This window comes from Coturnix japonica, chromosome 9 (genome assembly GCF_054131305.1).
Source record: "Coturnix japonica strain WE chromosome 9, WE-NBRP24, whole genome shotgun sequence".
Lineage (NCBI taxonomy): Eukaryota > Metazoa > Chordata > Aves > Galliformes > Phasianidae > Coturnix > Coturnix japonica.
In genome coordinates, this window is record NC_140671.1 from 7,103,341 (window position 1) to 7,125,043 (window position 21,703).

Below are 21,703 nucleotides of genomic sequence, written 5' to 3' on the forward strand. Positions count from 1 at the left end.
AAACATTTATTGATTTCATTTAATTCCTCTTTAATTGCACACGATGGCTCTGCGCTTCCTACAGCTGGGGCTCTGCTGCAGGGGGACACCCAGAACTCCATTTCATCTCCCAGGTTCAAGGAAACCTGCTCTGTATTTTGGGCATCTCCAGGCTGCCGTGGATGCTGGAAGCAGGCAGGAAGCATGGGATTAACTTAGGGTTTGGGGTGGCACATGGGGATAAAGACACAGATGGAGCAGTGGAGCGGTGTGGGGCCAGTTACTGCCCAAGCAGCAGCAAAGCTCATCCTGGCCCCAACCTGAGGCATGGCATGGCGGCTGGTTTGCGCGGCACTCGCTCTGCTTCACACGTCAGCGCTTTCTGGAGACTGTTTCGTTTCCTTTTTTTGACCAGCGTGGGCCCCAGCTTCAGTTTCTGATTGGAGACCGAGGAGTAAATTTAGGTCGGGGATGTCCCTGCTGCACAGCTGCACGGTGGGGCTGAGTGCTGCGCCCTGACAGCGCTGTGCCTTCCTGGAAGGGCCGAGTGGCCTGGGCCTGGTGCTTGCCCTCACCCCAAGCCCTGCCTGCTCCTGGGGCTATTCTGAGCCCCCAGCTCTTGCTTTCAGGTTTCAGCCTGCAGCCCACAGTAACTTAGCTCTCTGTGTGGCCCCAGCTGTGCTGATGGAGCTGTACCATGCGGCCTGCTCTGCTGCTGCCACGTCACCAGGCTGAGCCCTGTGTGCTGGTGGGATGGTGGGGCTCAATGGCTGCAAGACTGGGAGCGATGTGTAGGGAACAGAGAACAACCCCTCTGGTCTGAGGCACAAGTGTAGAGAGGACCCAGCCCAGGTGTATTGTGGCAGTGAGGGTGCACAGCCCCCTGTGCAATCCAGGCCCCACGATAGCGCTGCCTGCCTCCATCTGCAGCTAATTAAAGCCATCCTGACGAATCTCATTTACTAAATTAGGTCTCTCTTGGCCTGAAATTAATGGCAGAAAAGGGGAAAAAAAAAAAGGCGACTGTTTAAAATTTCACCAAAGGACACGACAGAGCGAGAGCTGCAGCTGGGTGTGTAGCCCCGGGGCTGCTTTCTATCTGCTTCTGCTGCTCATTAGCAAAGCCAAGCACTGTCCAGGGGCTCATCCTGGGCTCAGCTGTGTCCCCACCACCAGACCCGGCTGCCCAAGTCCTGTTGTCCCACTGAGTGTCACTGTGGGTGCCATGCAGCCCTGCCACGAGGGCCAGGCCGTGGTGCTGTGATGTATAATTCAGCACCCTCTCCTCAGTGGGTTGTTGCTTCTGGAAATGGTTTAGCAAAAATCTTTTAATCAATAATGAGTGAGGTTATCCTCATGGGTGTGAAGCGTGAAGGCAGAGCCTCGCTTGCAGCCTGCAGCTTTCAAAGTGGGGCCCATGAGAAATCCCTGGTTCCCTGCGCTCTGGTAACTTTATCCAGCATGAGCAGCTGCCTCAGGGCACGGTTTGGTAAATCCATCACTGAGCATTGAACCTTCTGCTTCCCAAGTGCAGGAAAAACCCCAAAGTCACCATTTCTGTACCAATCTCAGGGCTCATGTCAATCCAGCACGGCAGCCTGCAGGGCTCAGCTTGGCAGGCATGGGCAGAGGGCAGCGATTTGGGCACAGGGGCACGAGGACAGCACAGCCCTGTGTGGCAGAGCGTCTGCACGTGGCACAGGGAGAATGAAGACTGCTAATTCCATGTCTAAATCCAGGGGGAAAGAACAACTCATACAGCAGAAAGCAAAAATTCACATTCAACTGCAAAACCAGAGTTTGTTTTTGGGGGGAGAAAATGAAATTCAGCCTGATTCCACCCATCAGATACTGCCCCCAGTGTCAATATTGCCTGTCCATGGAGCTGAGGGGTCCCAGCCCCTCTCTGAACTGGAGAAAAGTTCCCCAAACTACAAAATCATCACAACTCTACTGTGGAAAAAGAGGCCAGCCAAGGTTTCAGTGCATCCCTCCTGCAACAGCACGGCATGGGGCCATGCAAAAACCTCTGTCCTGACAGCAGAGCTGGCCCTATGTCCTGCACCCCACCAGCAGATGGATGGAGACATAGGGTGGGCAGATGGGATGGACACTGGTGTGGATAGAATGGATGGCTGTGTTGGAGCGGCTGTAGAAGGTCAGCGTGGTGGTGTAGGTGGGATGGTTGGAAGGTGTTGGAGTGTGCAGATTGGATGGAGGTGTCGGTGATGGATGTGATGGATGGACGTGTTTGGGTGGGTGGGATGAATGGAGATATCAGTGTAGATGGAATAGATGGGTAGATGTGTTGAGGTGGGCAGCATCAGTGGAGGTTGAGGGGGACAAGACAGATGGACTCAGCGAAGACGGATCCTCCTCAGCAAGGGGGACACACAGCAGACAAGCTGTGCACAGCAGTGCTTTGTTCTGCTTGCTGGCTGCTGGGGGCTGGGCTCAGAGCTGCCCTACAGGGGTCACTGCAAAATCTCCCTGGGGAGCAGGGACCAGGACTGGGACAGGGATGGGGTGCACTCAAGGCATGTGGTGTGTGGAGGGTCTGTCTGCTGCAGGCACAGGGCACAAGGGAGTATTCACACTGACATCCCAGCCAGGGGACAGCAGGGTGTCTGAACTCAAAGCAACAAAGCCAGAAATGCCCATGTCCCCAACATCAAGCAAATCCCTGCAAGGGACCTGGCACACAGACTGTAGTGGGTGGGAGATGAGGACAGCACGGACACAGCCATGTGCTCAGTGCCAGCACAGACCTTAGACTGCCCCGAAGCACCCTGTCTTAGGTGTTTGTGGAGTCAGGGTACACACCAGTATCCCCAGTGCTGAGCCATGGACCCCCCCAACATTACCAGTATGTGTGTATGTGCCCCCCAGCCCTCCCCCATAGTGGGGCCAATCCCACTCAGTGAGATGCAGACAGCACGCAAAAGGACACAGAGACGTGGATGCAGAGTCAGCACTAGTTCAGTGTCATGTTTATTAATGTGACATCTGGAGGGGTGGGGGCAAGAGGAGGCGACAGGCAGAGGTGGGTGGTGGGGGCATGGTGGGGGATATCTGAGGGGGAAGTTGGGGCTGCTGCCACCGGCAGTTGCCCAGAGGAGCAGGGATGGTGAGGAACCACCGTCCTCACATCGCACCCCCAGCGGGTCTAAGAGCACTCGGATCTCTTCAGGGTCTTCGTGACAGTGTTGCCATCGTGTGTGACCTTGCAGACGTAGTTCTCATGTCTTGACCACTCGCTCTCAGACAGAGACAGGTAGCTGCTGGCCATGTACTGGTTGTTGCTCTGCCGCTGAGGTTCTGTGGTCTCGCCTTTGTAGGTGGTTCCATCAACCAACCACTGCACGTCCACTTTCCTGGGGTAGAAGTCGTTCATTAGGCACACCAGGGTGGCCTTGCTCTGCTGCAGCTCATCCTTTGATGGTGGGAAGAGGTTGACGGTGGGGGACACCTTGGGCTGGCCTGCAAGAGAGAAACAGAGTGGCCACGTGTATGTATGGATACACGTGTGTGTGTATGTGCATATACACATGTACATCTGTAATACAAAACACATCCACCCATCCATATCATGGATGTTATACATGTATGTATATATATGTGTGTGTGTGTATATATGTGTATTTATATATATACACATTTTATGCTGTAGTTCTTTCTACAGATAAAATACATTATAGATATATAATCTGTATATATAATACATGTTATATCTATACAAATTATATAAAGCATACAGCAGACTGCATATATACATACACGTGTTAGATCTCATGTACATATCTATAAGAAGTCTTTGTAATATATATACATTTTTAAAATAGATAAGCAATTCCTTTTGTATACATATATACATATATACATTTTTTTATATATCCACACACTAAATTTCATATGTATTTGGGTGAACCTGATCCAGAGCTTTAGAACGCTGGTTAGCGGCCATGATCCCTTTTCTTCTGTGCTGCAAGGCTATATATTTTTTTATTTTAATTAAAATTTCAAAGAAAAAGCACTCAATTTTCTGGCTATTTCTGCCTCAAGACATCTTCGGACTTGTCTCACAAACAGTACAATTAAAAACTGCTGTGAGGAAGGTAAGATTTACTCAGACTGCTTATCAAACAGCCAAATCTTTGTCTATACACACATTTCTATTTTCATTTATACCTACAACAGAAAATGGGGGAGAACTGCCCCATTAAAGATTTTCCACCGGGGATTTGTTGAAATACATCATTTTTTTGGACTTATGCCCTAAATAATTTGGTTCAGATTGGGTTTTTTGGCCAATTTCTCCTAAAAAGCAAAAAAATATGTATTTTTCTCTCTCTTTATATATATAATATATATATATATAATATATATATTTATATATATTATATAAATATTATATATTTAATATATAACATATATTTATATATATTTATATATTTATATATATTTATATATTTATATGATATATATATTAAATATATATATAATTATATCTATATATATATATTATACAATTTTTATATATAAATATATAAAATAATATAAAAAAACCAAAATATTACAAAATGCTCCTGTCAGCTTTTTCAGCAGAATAACCTTCATTTTTTAACAGCACTTACCTGGACAGTGTGCTTTAAACCTCTGAAGAACTGAATTTCAGCCCCCAAGGTCACTGTCTCAGTGTTACTTGGTCTCCTCATGGCACTGGAGCCAACAGGGTCCCCAGTGAGAGATCAGACTGGGGACAAAGTTCTTAGTCCTTAGGACTAAGAGGGGAGGACTAACAACTCCCAACTCATTTCTTGACAAAGACAAAATCTTCCTTCTTATCGACCCAAACACAATTTCTAACTTCGTGTGACAGAGACAGACCTCAGGAACATTTTCTAGTCTAATTTTAAGATCTTTCCATTGACAAAATAACCCCAAGTCCTCCATGGCGCACGCTGGAGCCCTCCAGGTCGGCAGGGACAAGACTGAGCCCAGGCTGCCGAGCCAAGTGCCCGTCCCTGCGCTGGAGGCAGACCCCAGCCTGACGCCAAGTCCAAGAAAAACCCCCAAATCACCAAAAATCAACAAAATATCACAATTTCAAAATGGGGGAAGAAAGACCGAGACGAGGACAGCGACTCACCTAGGACGTTCAACATGGTCCCGGACCCGAATATACCACACAGTGATACAGAGCAATGCAAAAACCTCCCACTTCATGGCAGGGGTCCTGTGGAGGTGCCAGGATGAGGGGATGGGTCGGAAGTGATGGGCTGGAAGTGTCCTGGTTGACAAAGCAGAAGGGAGATGATGATCTGGACACAACGGATGACAGTGATGGAATGGACACAACAGGATGGTGGTTCCAGGGGCCGGTACAGCAGGCGTGCCCCTTTGTCAGCCACGTGGAGCACCAAGGCCCTGCAGGCAAGAAATGCCCCAGGGGATCCTGGTGCCATGCACTACTGCCTCCAGCTCCCCAGGACAGTTTTAGTGCAGCCCCTCCAATTCAGGCCTGTCTGTTTTGATGGCCTTACTCTCGTTGACATTGTTCTTCCAGTTCCAGTTGGGCCCAGCTTTATCCTGTTGGTCTCTGCTGCCCACATCCTCCTCAGGAGAGGAAAAGAAAACGTGAAGAGGATGTAGATGCCCAACAAGAGCTGCCAGAGCCAAGGCACTGGCTTAAAAATGAACCCACAAATATGCAAATGCCGTGGTTTGTTCAAACGGTTATAGGAAGAGGCAGGGCTGGTGAATCTCCTGAGTCACTAGAAAATGAATGATGCATCAAAGATTTTGTGGTTGGAAGTACTTTCTGTTTCAAAGGTTTGGTTTGCCTCTGGGAAGGCTTAGGTGCAAGTGGCTGGTGCAAGTGACACAAACTCATTGAAACAGCCTATGCAAAGTACGTAGCTGAAGCTGATGCCATATACTACGGATGAACGGTTTCTTTGTATTTCTGAGACTTTTATGGGGTTTCAGTTTCATTTTAGGGGAGTAAATGAAGGGGGCTTCGAAGTCCAGCTCTTTACCTCAGAGCGATGCATGTAAGAGAACAGGAGCTGTGCCGATGTACCAGTTGAGTGGTGGTGGCCCTCCAGCAGGGACTGGGCAGGAGGTCTCAGTGGGAGCAGGAGCAGATGAGGAGCTGCTGGCCTGGTGCATGCAGAGGACATTACAAATGGTGGATGCAGGATGGTAGGGAGGCAGACAGCTGGACCTGGGGTGCAGCCTGAGAGTGAAGGAGGACCTGGGCCATGCAGCACAGGGCATGAATGAAGGTGGAACTTGTAAGAATAAAAACCACCAGCTGCTCCTTGCAGTGACAGGAGGTTTTTGTATCATTTCCGCATTGCTTTGTGTCACTGTGCAGCAGTACTGCTGCTGTCGTAGCTCCCACAGTAATAGACAGCCTCATCCTCGGCTTGGACCCCAGTGATGGTTAATGTGGCTGTGGAGCCGGATCGGGAACCGGAGAATCGTGTAGGGATGTTCGAGGGTCTGTTGTTGTTCCAATAGATCACAGTGACAGGGGCACTGCCAGGTGACTTCTGCTGGTACCAGCCATAGCTGTAGCTACTCCCAGAGCAGGTGATCGTGACGGTCTCTCCGGGGGTCTTTGTCAACTCGGACGGCGTTTGAGTCAGCGCTGCCTGCACCAGGGAACCTGGAGAGGGAGAGAGAGGGGAGAAAACGGCGCTCAGCGATTGCCCGACACGCACAGACCCCCGTGCTCAAAGCCCCCGACCGAGCGCAACGAGTACCTGAGGTGTGGGCGAGCACCGCCAGCAGGAGAGGAGCCCAGGCCATGGCGCAATCCAGCAGCGGTGTGTCCCCTCGCCGATGGAGCTGCGCCGTGGACCTTGATGCCCTTTTATACCCACGTCCTCCTGCAGCACGCCTCCCATGCAAATCACTCCCTGCGCTCCCAGCCACGTCCTGCTCCTCTCCCCACACCTCCCTGCCCACTCCTGGCCCGACCCTTGCACTGTGGCACAGCGGGGTTGGCCAGGCGTTGCAGCGGGGACACGTGGCAGCACCCTGGCTCACACTGGTCCCAGAGCGGGCCCAGCTGCTGTGGTACCAAAGTGCTGGGGAGACACAGACCGGCAGGGCATGGTGGGAGCAGGCCATGGCTCCCTTCATAGAATCACAGAATCACCAAGGTTGGAACAGACCTCTAAGATCCTCTAGTCCAACCTTACACTTATTTTCCACTAAACCACATCCCTCAGTACAACATCGAAGTGTTTCTGGAGCAGTGCTGCCTGCAGTGCTGACCCTGCCCCGTTTCACCCCTCAGACATTGGGGCTGTGCCCTGGGCAGGCTGGGGTTTAGCAGGTTGCATTGCCTGGGCAGAAAAGGCCCTGTGGTCTGGCAGGACCCTCAGCAGCAGAACAGCCAACAAAGGGCTTGTGCTGCAAAGGAGGCCGCCAGGGTCAGCAGGAGCCCTGAGGGTGGTGAAGGCCTCAGAGCATCACTTATCCATGGGATTACTGCTTTGGGGCAGGAATGAAACAGAGCTGAGTAGAGTTATCCAACGGTGGCACCACTGTCAACAGGCAAAGGCTGAAATACAGGGCACCACAGGAACATAGAACGGTTTGCACTGAGAGGGACCTCAAAGCCCACTCAGTTCCAAGCCATGCCACAGGCATGGACACCTCCCACCAAAACAGGCTGCCCAGAGCCCATCCAGCCTAGTCTTGGGCCCAGACAGGAAGGAAGCATCCAATACTTCTCCAGGCAACCTGTTACAGTGCTTCATTACCTCTGAGTGAAGAATTTCTTCTTTATAGCTAACCTAGGTCTATATTCTTTCCATTTTAAACCATTTCTTATTGTCATATCGCTACAGGTCCTTGTACAAAGTCTCCCTCCATCATTCTCATGAGCCCCCTTTAAGCACTAAAAGGCCACAGGGAGGTTGCCCCAGAGCCTTCTCTTCTTCAGACCTAGCTCTCGCAGCCTTTCTTCGTAGGAGAGATGTTCCAGCCCACTGATTGTATTTGTTGAATGCTGTTCAATAGAGCAAAACACTCTTTTGCTGCAAGGCTGATCAAACGTTGGAACACGTGTCCCAGATAGCTGTGAAGTCTCCATCCCTGGTGACCTTCACAACCTGCCTGAGCAGGCCCTGGTCAGCCTGCAGCATCTGCCCCAGCATGGAGCAGAATGGGAGGTAGAGATGTCCAGTGGCTCCACCAGCTCCAGCCATATGGGGCTTTCCCCATCCCTAACACCTGCATTTCTTCCTCCTTGCTCTGCTGATCTCTTGGCCTGGGCTCACGTCCCTGGTGTCAGCCCAATCTCAATGACTTCCCTCCCCCCCAGGTCGCTATCTCCCTGCACAGCAGAGCCCTTGAGCCCAACACTGTGTCCCACACAGAGGCTGATGGGGCAGGGGTCTCAGGAGCAGTATCCCTGTGAGCGGCACAGAGGAGATGTGCTAGAACAGGTTCACAGGCAGCACAGCCTGATGTTCCACACAGGTACAATAGCTTCTCTTTGACCATTTCCAAGCTGCAGCAGCAGGCACCTGAGGAGCCCTGTTAACTCAGCAGCTTGGGCTCTCACTTCCCTGTCGCTGGAATTCACTATGACCATGGCCAGTGCTTCTTTCTTTGCCAGAGCAGTAATAAACAGCCTTGCCTTGGGCCCCTGTGAAGGTTAATGTGATCACAGAGCCAGGCAGGTCTCTGTTGATGCCAGGGTCAGAGGAGCTGAGCTGAGCCCTGCAGCACTGTTCATGCACAGGGTACTGCCCTTACCCCAGGCAGGTGCTGCTCAAGCCAGAAGCCCCCACTGCTACCTATGCCTGCAGGTCTTTCCGAGCACTTGCACATGCCCCCGGTGCCAGGGCATGTCCCATGTCTGCCCTACTTAAGGGCTGCTGGGTATTTATGAATCAGGGTTGCCCAGAGTCTGGCTTTTGGCCACCTCCAGGAGGGAGAAACCAGCATGAAGCAGAAGCAATCCTGCAACAGCAACACAGGGAGGCAAGATGGGTGAGCAAGATGGGGGCCTGGGGCTGTGTGTATCGCAGGGCAGGGACAGGGCTGCTGGGACCTTCCCCTCCCTGAGTGGGGGGCACAGTCCTGAGGCTCTACAGGAGGGCAGAGCAGGGCACCTGGCATAGCCACAGTGCTGGGTCATGCCTGGGACTCATGTCACCAGAATAATGGCACAGCAGAGGCTGCCAGCTGCTCCCTGAGATTTCAGGTCCGTGTATCCTTCTCCATTGCTCTGTGTCACTATGGCACCAGTACCACTGCTGTCTTCATTCCCACAGTAATAGACAGCCTCGTCTTCAGCTTGGACCCCAGTGATGGTTAATGTGTTTGTGGAGCTGGATTTGGAACCGGAGAATCGTGAAGGGATGTTTGAGGGTCTCTCATCATCATAATAGATCACATTGACACAGGCACTGCAATGTGACATGCTACAATATAACAACCAGCCATAGTTGTTGATAATCAGATTGAGATTATCATAGATGTGAGTGTCTTGATATTCCACATGTGACTGTGGGCACAGGGCCTCATCCCACAGCCTGGGAAGGGCTGTGTGTGTTGGGTAATTGCTGAGCTCCATTTCCTCCCCTCTCTCCTCTCCCTCTCCAGGTTCCCTGGTGCAGGCAGCGCTGACTCAGCACGCCTCAGTGCCAGCAAACCTGGGAGGGTCTGTCAAGATCACCTGCTCTGGGGGTTACAGCAACGACTGGGGCTGTCACTGATGGCAGTGCCCCTGTCACTGTGATCTATGATAGCAGCAGCAGACCCTCGAACATCCCTTCACGATTCTCCGGTTCCAAATCCGGCTCCACTGGCACATTAACCATCACTGGGGTCCAAGCTGAAGATGAGGCTGTCTATTACTGTGGTGGCTGGGACAGCAGCATCGCAGCAACAATGCCACTGCAAGGTTTATGCTGCTGTAAATCATAAACATAATGTCTGTTAACCATGGACAGAAGTGGGAGCCCTCACTGTCAGTTGTGCCTTCCAGTCTCCTGGGGCACCTGCACAGGAACAGCGGAGACTGACAACTGTTCCCTGCAATGCTGTAGTGGAAATGCTGAGCCACAGCCTGAAGCAGTGATTGAGCACCTGGTGGGAAGGCAGGGCCAACCCAGGGGGGCTCAGGTGCAGGCAATGTACCTGAATGACTGGAAATGGTGGAACCAGGATACACCCCTTCCCAGACCTCATTTAAGGGTTGGCAGTGGAGGTGTGGGTATCTTGCTACAGATTCTTGTGCACTTGAGGCCTTCTGAAGGTAAGCAATTTTTCTTTATTTGCTTTTGCATCTTTGGCTGCTGTGTCTGGATTCGTTCTCATTTGCTGTAGCTTAGGACTGTGCTGCTCTGCTCTTATTGCTTACTTTTCATCACCATATAACCTTACAGGTGTATGAAAGATGATGTGTCATTCTCCACTGCTCTGTGTCACTGTGATACCAACATAGCTGCTGTCTGCATTCCCACAGTAATAGACAGCCTCGTCCTCGGCTTGGACCCCAGTGATGGTTAATGTGCCCGTGGAGCCAGAGTAGGAACCAGAGAATCGTGAAGGGATGTTCGAGGGTCTGCTATTGCTAGCATAGATCACAGTGACAGGGGCACTGCCAGGTGACTTCTGCTGGAACCAGCCATAGTTGTAGCTACTCCCAGAGCAGGTGATCTTCATAAACTCTTACTGAATAATTTGGTTGGAAGGGATCTTAAGACCACTGTGTTCCAACTCCCCTGCTATGGGCAGGGTCACCTCCCACTGTAACAGGTTGCTCCCAGCCATGGTGCAATTCCTATAGCTGTGCATCCCTGTGTTGGCAGGGCTATGCCATGGGTCATGATTCATTCTTATACTCCCATATGCCTACAGTACGAGTATGTCAGGCACTTGTTAAGCCCATTCTCTCTCCTCTCCAGGTTCCCTGGTGCAGGCAGTGCTGACTCAACCAGCCTCAGTGTCAGCAAACCCAGGATAAACTGCCAAGATCACCTGCTCTGGGAGTAGTGGCAGCTATGGCTGGTTCCAGCAGAAGTCACCTGGCAGTGCCCCTGTCACTGTGATCTATGGTAGCAGTGGCAGACCCTCGAACATCCCTACACGATTCTCCGGTTCCCGATCCGGCTCCACTGCCACATTAACCATCACTGGGGTCCAAGCCGAGGACGAGGCTGTCTATTACTGTGGGAGCTACGAAGGCAGTCCTAGTTATGGTGATATGGAGAGATGTTGCAGTGACTTAATGCAAGTCTTAAAAAGCCCCAGCAGCAGTGGGGCAGGGCCCATTGCCTAAAGGCCCCAGCTGGGCACAGCAGGTCTCCCTAGTGCACCAGAGCTGTAGGTCAGCACTGCTTGCAGGAGAGGGGCACAGGCCATAGTGTGATCTCAGCAGCTGCACATCCTCATGCTAATGGGTCTGTGCCATGGACTTGAACTCCTTATACCCTGGACTGCCCACAATACAGCCCACTCATGCAGAACCTGCCCTCAGTCACTGGAAGCTCTCATCCCAGTGCTCCCACTGCTCAGTGCAGCCATTTCCTTGGACTCCCAAAGACCAATTGTGGTCAGTTGTCACTAAAGTCAGAAGATGAGGCTGTGGTGGCTAGGATAGCAGCACCAATGCTGGTATAGAGACAGGAAGGTGCAGAACTGAGTTGCAGACTTGAGTTAAAAAAGGAGGTTTTCTTCACTTGCTGACTTAAGGCTGAACAGGACTGTGGGGCTGAGGCAGGTTTCTGTCTGCTCTGCATGGCTGTGTTTTTGAATACCCCCTCTTTTATACCTTGTTGCATAGGAAATGGTCCTCCTGGTTCCTGTTCCTACCATGGCACAGCATCATTTCCTTGCTGCTGGTATCCTGTTCTTCTGCTGCTGGAGCTGCCTCCATACTAATATGTTCTGGTCTTGGCTCTGTACCTGCAATGTGCAACCACCATCAGAGTGGAAGGGGCATCAGACGCAGCCATGGACACTTTGGAAGATCAGAGCTCATCACAGAGCATCCCAGCATGGAGGCAGCTCCAGCAAAGTCAGACAAAGGCATCAGCCACTACAGGCAGGGGATGGGCATGAGGCAGTGCTGTGTATCTCTCTGGGATGTGCTCAGGACACCTTGCACAGCCTCCCATGTTCCTCTCATGTTGCAGGGCTGCAGTGAGGACCTGTGCCATCATCAAACAGTGAAAGCAAAGACTGCCATCTGCTTCTTGCACCGACAGGAGGTTTGTGTATCACTTCCTCACTGCTGTGTGTCACTCGCTGTTGGGCCAGCACCACTGCTGTCTGCACTCCCACAGTAATAGTCAGCCTTGGCTTGGACCCCAGTGATGGTTAATGTGCCTGTGGAGCCAGACTGGGAACCGGAGAATCGTGAAGGGATGTTCGAGGGTCTATTGCTGTTAGAGTAGATCACAGTGACAGGGGCACTGCCAGGTGACTTCTGCTGGTACCAGCCATAGTTGTTGTCAATCATAGAACAGATGTGGGTGTCCTGCTACCCCATGTGTCCCTGTGGGACTGGGTGCCTCATCTGACAGCCTGGTGAGGGCTGTTCCTGTTGAGCACTTGCTGAGCCCTATTTTCTTTCCTCTCCTTCACCAAATTGATGGGAGGGTGCAAAGAGAACAAAGACAGGTTTATTATTTTTTTTCCCAGCAGCATCCAGCACCAGGACAAGAGGTGGTGGTACAGACTGAATGTAGAATGTAGCTACCCCTGGAGCATGTGATCTTTATGGTGTTTCAGGTATCAGGAGAGTTCTATACAATGAAGCAGAACAAGGAAGATGTTCTAAGTCATGGCTGTGCACAGGGGAGCCTGCCTGAATGGCCCAGCCCAGCATGTTCCTGATGGAGAAAGGCAGAGAACGCGCATTTTTAATTCAGGGCTGTACTTCAATTCCATACCTCCCTGTGTCACTACCAGCATTAGTGCTGCCGTCGTAGCCACCACAGAAATAGGTAGCCTCGTCCTCGGCTTGGACCCCAGTGATGGTTAATGTGGCTGTGGAGCCGGATTTGGAACCGGAGAATCGTGAAGGGATGTTCGAGGGTCTCTGGTTGTTGTTATAGATCACAGTGACAGGGGCACTGCCAGGTGACTTCTGCTGGTATGAGCTATAACAATAGATGCTGCTATCCCCAGAGCAGGTGATCTTGACTGCTTCTCCCAGGTTTGCTGACACTGAGGCTGGCTGAGTTAGTGCTGCCTGCACCAGGGAACTGAAGAGGAAAGGGGGGTTATTGAGGAGTTATTATAAAGTGCCAGCGGCATTGTCAGGAGTCTTCTGCTTGTACCACTCATAGTTGCTGTTAACCATGGGGTAGAAGTTGGTGTTTGAGTCTTCTGTGTGTGCCTGCGTGCTCGGGGTCTTCTCATGAGAAGGAGAAGGGCTGTGTGTGTCAGATGCTGACTGAGCCCCATTTTTCTCCCCTCTTCCTCTCCAGGTTCCCTGGTGCAGGCAGTGCTGACTCAACAGCTGGCCTTGTTGAGAGAGAACCCAGGATAAACTGCCAAGATCACCTGCTCTGGGAGTAGCTACGGCTATGGCTGGTACCAGCAGAAGTCACCTGGCAGTGCCCCTGTCACTGTGATCTATGCTAGCAGCAACAGACCCTCGAACATCCCTACACGATTCTCCGGTTCCCAATCCGGCTCCACAGCCACATTAACCATCACTGGGGTCCAAGCCGAGGACGAGGCTGTCTATTACTGTGGGAGCTACGAAAGCAGTACTGGTTATGGTGGCAGCACTGTGGGGTTTTCTCCCCTCCTCCTTGTTGCTGCCCATTTCCCAGCACGGGCAGAGCTGTTGAGGGCAGTCAGTTCTGCCCTCTGGGTCACAGCTGTTGTGGTGTTGCCTTTGCAGAGCCCCGGTCATATTCCTGTCCTGGTGGGGCCTATGACAACAGCTTTGTAGGTATATAGACACAGGGAGACATGGCAGTGATGTAATGTATAGAACTAAGAATGGCAGGTTTCTGTATGTCTCCATTATGGCTGTGATTGAGGTCTCGTCTCTTCTTTCTGTGGTGCTCCCATTCCCAAGCTGCTTAATGGACAGTGTGTGTTGGGGAAATGTGGGGCAGAATGTCCAGAGGAGTGGCTCTGTGGGCAGCACCCACTGTTCTGGTTAGAAGGAGCAGAGGGCACTGGTAGGGGTCTTGCTGGGAGAGCTGGCACTAGTAGGTATAGTGGATGCCCCATATGGAAGAGCAGCTATGGCCACTTCTGATGAGAGGTGTCCAGAGCAGAGCAGCACATCCCAGGGTCTGAGACATCTCCTGTGCTCTGGGCCATGGCCATGCAGATGGAACAGGAAACTGCTACAGCCACAGTTCCACATGACCAAAAGGAAGATGGGCAGAAAACAGTCTTATTAAAAAGAAGTGACATAACAAATCATCACTGTCACCATACAGCATTGGAGCGGCGTTCCCAGCTCCCACACACAGTCCTTGGCTTGGACTCCAGTTTACGTGCCTGTGTAGCCTGCTGTGGGACTGGACAATTGTGGAAGGATGTCTGAGGGTTTGTGTATCACCTCTGAGACACTGTTATACCAGTACCGCTGCTGTACTCGTAGCTCCCACAGTAATAGACAGCCTCGTCCTCGGCTTGGACCCCAGTGATGGTTAATGTGGCAGTGGAGCCGGATGTGGAACCGGAGAATCGTGAAGGGATGTTCGAGGGTCTCTGGTTGTCGTTATAGATCACAGTGACAGGGGCACTGCCAGGTGACTTCTGCTGGTACCAGCCATAATAGCTGCTACTCCCAGAGCAGGTGATTGTGACAGTGTCTCCCGGGTTTGCTGGTACAGACTGGCTGAGTCAGTGCTGCCTGAACCAGGGAACCGGGAGAGAGGAGAAAAGAAGGAGCTCAGAGAGTGCCCCAAACACACATTGCTGGCAGCCATGGGATGAGGAACACCATCATTGCAGGAGAAGAGATCTCACCTACATCCATGCCTCTCCAGAAGCTGGACGATGGGACTGCCAGCAGTAATAGGAAGCAAGTCTGAGAATGACACAGTGCTGTGACTTTGCAGGGACAGAGAGAAGTGCCTTCTGTCCCCAGTACCTCCTCCTGTACCACAGTGTAGAAGAGGGAGGCCACTGCAAAGCACTTGCTGTGAGAGGGGACAGGAACTTGCCTCAGCTGTACAGCCCAGCTTGGCAGTGAGACAGATGGGTAGGAAGCCTCCATTTTAAACACCTGTATATACTTTTTTTCTTTCCACATCTCTCTGTGTTACCATACCAGGATTACTGCTGCTGTCATAGCCACCACAGTAATAGACAGCCTTGTCCTCTGCTTGGACCCCAGTGATGGTTAATGTGTTTGTGTAGCCAGATATGGAACCAGAGAATCATGTAGGGATGTTTGAGGGTCTTTTGTTGTTGCTATAGATCAGAGTGACAGGGTGTATGGGAAACTGGTAATCACAGCTTGAACCTCTGATTAATCAGCTGAGGCAAGTGTCAGGTCAGCTGTGGGAGCACAGGTGAGAGTCATTTAGCTGCGCTCCTGGAAGGGGTAAAGCTTGACTCCACCTCTCCTAGACCTCATTTAAGGGCTGACCAACACTAAGGCAGCGTCTCATTAAGATTGCTCCTCTGTGGAGGTTGCCTCAGTGTTTTCCAGCCAGACTGAATCCTTCTGTACTGGCGAGTTTTTCCTACAGATAACCTTTGGGTATTTATCACCACCCTTCTTTTATTATTACCATCTTTGCATTATTTTCACCTTACACAGGGGCACTGCCAGGTGACTTCTGCTGGAACCAGCCACAAATAATAACTTCCAGAATAGCTGCTACCCCCGGAGCAGGTGATCCTGGCCATTTCTCTTGGCTTTGCTGACACTGAAGCTGGCTCATACTCATGGCTATTCCCAGGGTGACCAATTCCTGGCCTTGCTGCAGGGCCCTGGGCAGTGCCTGCAGAAACAGGAATGCAGTGAAGCCTTGAGACCTGGTGTACACAGTGATGGAGAGCAGTAGGAAGGAAGGGAGATTCTAGAGCTGGGCTGAGAGGAAGCAGGAGGGGAAGAAAGCAACCTTATTGCCTAGGGGGTCTGTGCTATCTTCAGGCCACCACTCCTGTCATTGCCACTGCAGTAATGGACAGTGTTGTCCTCAGCTTGGACCACAGTGATAGTTAATAAGTTAATGTGATGGTTCATGTGTGTGGGCCTGGACTGGGCCCCAAGGAATTGTAAGAGAATGTTTGTGGGTCTACCTGTGTTAGTGTGGATCCCGGGGACAGGGGCACTGCCAGATATCTTCATGGTACAAGCCACGGATGTTGTTAATCCTGGAGCAGATGTGGGTTTCCTGCTGTCCCATGTGTGTCTGTGTGTTCAGCAGCCTCATCCCACCCTCAAACAAGGAGGCTGTGCATGTCAGGTGCTCGCTGAGCCCTATTTCCTGTCCCTCTGCAGGTTCCCTGGTGCAGGCAGCACTGACTCAGCCAGCCTTGGTGTCAGCAGACCTAGGAGACGCTGTCAGGATCACCTGCTTCAGAAGTAGTGAAGGCTATGGCTGGTTCCAGCAGAAGTCACCTGGCAGTGTCCCTGTCACTGTGATCTACTACGATGATGAGAGACCCTCAAACATCCCTTCATGATTCTCTGGCTCCAAATCTGGCTCCACTGGCACATTAACCATCAGTGGGGTCCAAGCTGAGGATGAGGCTGTCTATTACTGTGGGAGCTTAGACAGCAGCACTGATGCTGGTATAGCATCACTGGGAGATGAAGAACTGGCACATTGATGTGGGTTAAAAGTTGAGGTTTTTCACTCTTGCTGTCTTATGACTGAGCAGGTCTATGAAGCTGAGGCAGACTTATATCGTCTCTGCATGGCCACACTTGTAAATACCTTCCTCAGCGTACCGAGCTGTATGGAAGGTTACTCTGGGTTCTGAGTTGCATCAAACCATTCCCTGAACAGGCACAGCTCTGTGTTGTCCCCAGCCCTGCTCCACAATGCTACTGCAAGCCCCATCTTCCCACTGCTGGTTGCTGTCTCTGTACTGAGCTGTTCTGGGCTGGGCTCTTTTCTTATGATGTGCCACCTCCATCACAGCAGGAAGTGCTTCAGCCACCACTGTGGGTATTTTGGAGGATCGGAGCTTAGCACAGAGGCTAGAAGTTAGACAAAGGCATCAGCTGCTACAGGCAGGGGCTGGGTGTGAGGCAGTGCTCTGCATCTCATTGGGATGTGTTCAGGACACCACACACAGCCTCCCATGCTGCAGGACAGTGAGGGCAGGGCCCCAGGCAGGTGCACTGAGTCTTCTGTGCCCTTCCAGCTGGTTTCAGCATCCTGAGCTGGGGACAGTGCAGCTCTTCTGTAGGTCTCATGCCTGCACACATCCCTCTACTCCCTGACCCAGTAAACTCTTGTGGATACAGCCCATTAGCCTCTGCCTTGCATGCAGCACCCCATGGTGGGCACATGTCCTCATCCTTGTCCCAGCATCAGCCTGGATTCTGGGGTTTGGGATGAGAATGGGGCAAGCTGAAGCTGCCGAACAGCACACTGCAGCTCTGAAGATGTAGTTGGGGCAGAGAGTCCAAGGGAGGGTCACCAACGTGCTGCAGGGACACACAGAGAACTGGTGCTATACTGATGCATCGCTAAGGTGGTGGTGGCCCTCCAGCAGGGACTGAACAGGTGGTCTCAGAGCTGGGACAGGCGAGGAACTGTTGACTTTGTGCACGAAGGGGATGCACAAAAGGTGGATGTAGGATGGCATAGAGGCAGCCAGCAGGGCTGAGAGTACAGCATGGCAGCATGAGGACCAAGAAGGCCAGGGCTCTGCAGCACAGGGCAGAGATGGAGGTGGGATCTGTAGAACAGAGGCGCCTAAGAGTATTAACTTCTCCTTGCATTGACAGGAGGTTTGTGTATCACCTCTGAGTCACTGTTATACCAGTACTGCTGCTGTCAAAGCTCCCACAGAAATAGGTAGCCTCATCCTCGGCTTGGACCCCAGTGATGGTTAATGTGCCAGTGGAGCCGGATTTGGAACCGGAGAATCGTGAAGGGATGTTCGAGGGTCTCTTGTCGTTGTAATAGATCACAGTGACAGGGGCACTGCCAGGTGACTTCTGCTGGTACCAGCCATAAGCATAGCCACCCCCAGAGCAGGTGATCGTGACAGTGTCTCCCAGGTTTGCTGATACAGTCTGGCTGAGTCAGTGCTGCCTGAACCAGGGAGCCTGGAGAGATACCAGGATTACTGCTGCTGTCGTAGCCACCACAGAAATAGACAGCCTCGTCCTCTGCTTGGACCCCAGTGATGGTTAATGTGTTTGTGTAGATACAAAGACAGAGAATCGTGAAGGGATGTTTGAGGGTCTGTTGTTGTTGCTATGGATCACGGTGACAGGGGCACTTCCAGGTGACTTCTGCTGGTACCAGCCATATTCATTGCTACCCCCAGAGCAGGCAATCCTGACAGTTTCTCCCAGGTCTGGCTGAGTCAGTGCTGCCTGCACCAGGCAACCTGGAGAGGGAGAGAAGAGAGGGGAGAAAATGGGGCTCAACAAGTGCCCGCTTTGCACAGCCCTGCCCAAGCAGCACTGAGACTGTGAAGACCACCATCAGAGCACAAGGGTCCCCAGCCACAGCTGTGGGTACATTGGAGGATGAGAGCCCAGCACAGAGGCAGCTCCAGCAGCAGGAGAATGGGGCTCACTGCAGCAACATGGAGCAGGGTTGAGGATGATATAGTGCTGTGCCTTTGCAAGGGCAAGTATGATGCAGCTAAGTGCAGGAGTAACCTCCTATACATCTAGGTACACACAGAAGGGCATTTACAATCATGGCCATGGAGAGAGGACAGAAATCTGCCTCTACCCCCCAACCCCGGTAAGTCAGTAAGTGCAGAAAGCTTCACTTTTTATCTCATGTCTGTAACTCAGTTCCCCATCTCCCTGTGCCATTCTACCAACATCAGCGCTGCTTCCCAAGCCATCACAGTAGTAGATTGGTTTGTGCTCATTTTGGACCCTAGCGATGGCATGGACCCTGTCCCACTGCTTTGCTGAGAGGGCTGTATTGGAACTCATGGAACCCATATTCTCTCTTCTCCCTCTCCAGGTTCCCTGGTGCAGGCAGCGCTGACTCAGCCAGATTCAGTGTCAGCGAAACCCAGGGTCACTGTCACAATCACCTGCTCTGGGAGTAGCAACAGCTATGGCTGGTACCAGCAGAAGTCACCTGGCAGTGCCCCTGTCACTGTGATCTACTGGGACAACGAAAGACCCTCAAACATCCCTTAACAATTCTCCAGTTCCAAATCTGGCTCTACAGCCATATTATTTACTACCACTGGGGTCCAATCTAAGGACAAGGCTGTCTGTTGCTGTAGGAACTACGACAGCAGTGCTGGTTATGGTGGCGGTGGCGGCACCATGGAGTGGAACTGGAGAATTGTAAAGGGATGTTCAAGGGTCTGTTGGTGTCACGATGGATCACAGACACAGCACCATTACCAGGTTTCTCCTGGAACCAGCCATACTCATGGTTATTCCCAGGGTGACTGATCCCTGGTGTTACTGTAGGGCCCTGGGCAGTGCCTGCAGAAACAGAAATGCAGCAAAGCCCTGAGACCTGGCGTACTCAGTGATGGAGAAGAGTAGGAAGGGGGGAGGCCCTAGAGACACTCTAAGAAGAAATGGGAGAGGAAAAAGAACCACTTTGACATGCGTGGTCTCAGTGCCTTGGTGATCAGTGCCATCTTCTGGCACTGGGTGTTACATGTGTGGCACTCACTGAACTCCATTTTCTCCCCTCTCTCTTCCTCTCCAGGTTCCCTGGTGCAGGCAGCACTGACTCAGCCAGAGTCAGTGCCAGAAAACCCAGGGGTAACTGTCAAGATCACCTGCTCTGGGATTGACAATGCTTATGGCTGGTACCAGCAGAAGTCACCTGGCAGTGCCCCTGTCACTGTGATCTATGCTAACACTCTCAGTCATCCCTTCACTATTCTCCAGCTCTACAGCCACATTAACCATCACTGGGGTCCAAGCTGAGGATGTGGCTGTCTATTACTATGGGAGCAAGGACAGCAGCATTCCTGCTTCTACAGTGACACAGTAATATGGGAGTTCTCTTTTGGTTGGCTAGACTAATGGGGCTAAAGCAGATGCTTGTCCCCTCTGTATGGCCATGGTTGTTCATGCCTTCCCTGCTGTATTTTTTGTTGCAGGTGATTCTGGGGCCAAAGCACCTTGGCCCTGTCCTCCACACGTTCCTGTTGGAAGATATCTTCATGTTCACAAAACTGAACCATCAGCCTGTTCAGGCAAGACTCTTCAATGAACCATCTCTTCAGCCTACACTGCTGCCTTGGGTTATTATGACCTAAGTGCAGGCCCTGGCACTTATCCTGCCTGAATGTCAATATGTTTGTCACAGCCCATCAATTTTGCCTATCCAGATCTGTCTACAAGGCCTTCCTACTCTCAAGCAGATCAATACAGAGATTACCTAGCAGTATTGTTTGTAATTTCACATTTAAAAAAAGGGGAGCCCTGGGGAATGCCTCTGGTGACAGCCTGCCAACTGGTTCAACTCCACTTCACTATGTCTGAACTCCATTTACTACAGCTGTCCCCACAAAGGGTTGGCATGCACTGTGTCTAGCCCCACTCACTGATTTGCCGAGGTTCTGCATTTCAGCCATGCAGAGTGGTGGCTGTTGGCATGATCCTATTCCCTCCCTGCGGTTATGACTTTGAATGTTCACACTTTCATGTCCCAGGGCACTGCAGAAGTAGACATCACAGCTGCAGTTTCCTATGTCACTGTTCCAACATCACTTCTGTGGTAGCTCACGCGTTAGACAGCCTCATCCTTAGTAATGGCAACATTCTCTTGAAGCCAGATACAGAAACAGAATCATGGAGTGATGCCTGAGGTTCTCTTCCTGTTGCTATACCACATAGTGACAGAGGCACTGACCGAGGTACCAGCCACAACCATAGCCACTGCTATCTCTGGAATAGATTATGGTTTCTCCAGAGTAACTGAGAGAGTAACCTCCCATACATTGAGGTAGAACAGGAAAGATGTTCAAAGCCATGGCCATACAGAAAGAAACTTACCTGAGTGACACAGCCCAGCATGTTCCTGAGGGAGAAAGGCAGAAAACATCATTTCCAAATTTAGGGCTGTACCCCAGTTTCACATCTCCCCCTGTCACTACCAGCATCAGTGCTGCTGTCCCAGCTCCCACAGTAATAGTCAGCCTCGTCCTCGGCTTGGACCCCAGTGATGGTTAATGTGGCAGTGGAGCCGGATGCAGAACCGGAGAATCGTGAAGGGATGTTTGAGGGTCTGCTGCTGTCCCGGTAGATCACAGTGACAGGGGCACTGCCAGGTGACTTCTGCTGGTACCAGCCATAGTAGTTGTTAATCCAGGAGCAGATGTGGGTGCCAGTGCCAACCATTCCCTGCAATGACAGGAGATTTGTGTATCACACCTCCATTGCTCTGTGTCACTGTGGCACCAGTACCGCTGCTGTCTTCATTCCCACAGTAATAGACAGCTTTGTCCTCGGCTTGGACCCCAGTGTTGGTTAACGTGGACATGGAGCCAGAGTTAGAACCAGAGAATCATAAAGGGATGTTCAAGGGTCTGTTGGCATTCAGGTAGATCACACAGAAAGGAGCACTGCCACACAACTTCT

The 21,703-nt window shown here is 51.6% G+C and overlaps 2 protein-coding genes and 1 gene segment (V, D, J or C); all 3 read right to left on the minus strand.

Annotated features, from left to right (window-relative positions):
* Positions 1 to 2,940: 2,940 nt before the first annotated feature.
* Positions 2,941 to 21,478, minus strand: LOC107321468 (Ig lambda chain C region). Of its 2 annotated transcripts, XM_085556043.1 has the most exons (5): positions 6,750 to 6,904; positions 6,365 to 6,652; positions 5,998 to 6,009; positions 5,129 to 5,164; positions 2,941 to 3,459 (listed from the first exon to the last, which is right to left on the minus strand). In XM_085556043.1, the coding sequence occupies exons 1-5, from the start codon at positions 6,793 to 6,795 to the stop codon at positions 3,146 to 3,148; spliced, it is 696 nt and encodes a 231-aa protein (XP_085412169.1). In that variant the 5' UTR covers positions 6,796 to 6,904; the 3' UTR covers positions 2,941 to 3,145. The 2 variants fall into 2 exon arrangements, with proteins under 2 accessions (XP_085412169.1, XP_085412168.1); XM_085556042.1 differs by lacking the exons at positions 5,998 to 6,009; positions 6,365 to 6,652; positions 6,750 to 6,904 and adding an exon at positions 21,217 to 21,478 and having other exon boundaries at positions 5,129 to 5,161.
* Positions 11,100 to 13,249, minus strand: LOC146759662 (immunoglobulin lambda variable 3-10-like; the record flags this gene model as incomplete). The annotated part of the segment is given in 2 exon segments: positions 11,100 to 12,490; positions 12,893 to 13,249. Coding segments are annotated over 2 exon segments (609 nt in total), but the record flags the coding sequence as incomplete, so codon positions are not given.
* On the minus strand, positions 17,129 to 18,610 carry LOC146759663 (uncharacterized; the record flags this gene model as incomplete). Its single annotated transcript, XM_085509323.1, is given in 3 exon segments — positions 17,129 to 18,197; positions 18,199 to 18,325; positions 18,328 to 18,610. Coding segments are annotated over 3 exon segments (693 nt in total), but the record flags the coding sequence as incomplete, so codon positions are not given.
* Positions 21,479 to 21,703: the final 225 nt, after the last annotated feature.

Bases quoted from the DNA above. Each gene is read 5' to 3' on its own strand.
- LOC107321468 (XM_085556043.1), bottom strand. From the start codon at position 6,795: ATGGCCTGGGCTCCTCTCCTGCTGGCGGTGCTCGCCCACACCTCAG. The intron at 6,653-6,749 runs GTACTCGTTGCG...CTCCCTCTCCAG, and splicing joins GGTGCTCGCCCACACCTCAG to GTTCCCTGGTGCAGGCAGCG. The intron at 3,460-5,128 runs GTGAGTCGCTGT...TCTCTCTTGCAG, and splicing joins GACCATGTTGAACGTCCTAG to GCCAGCCCAAGGTGTCCCCC.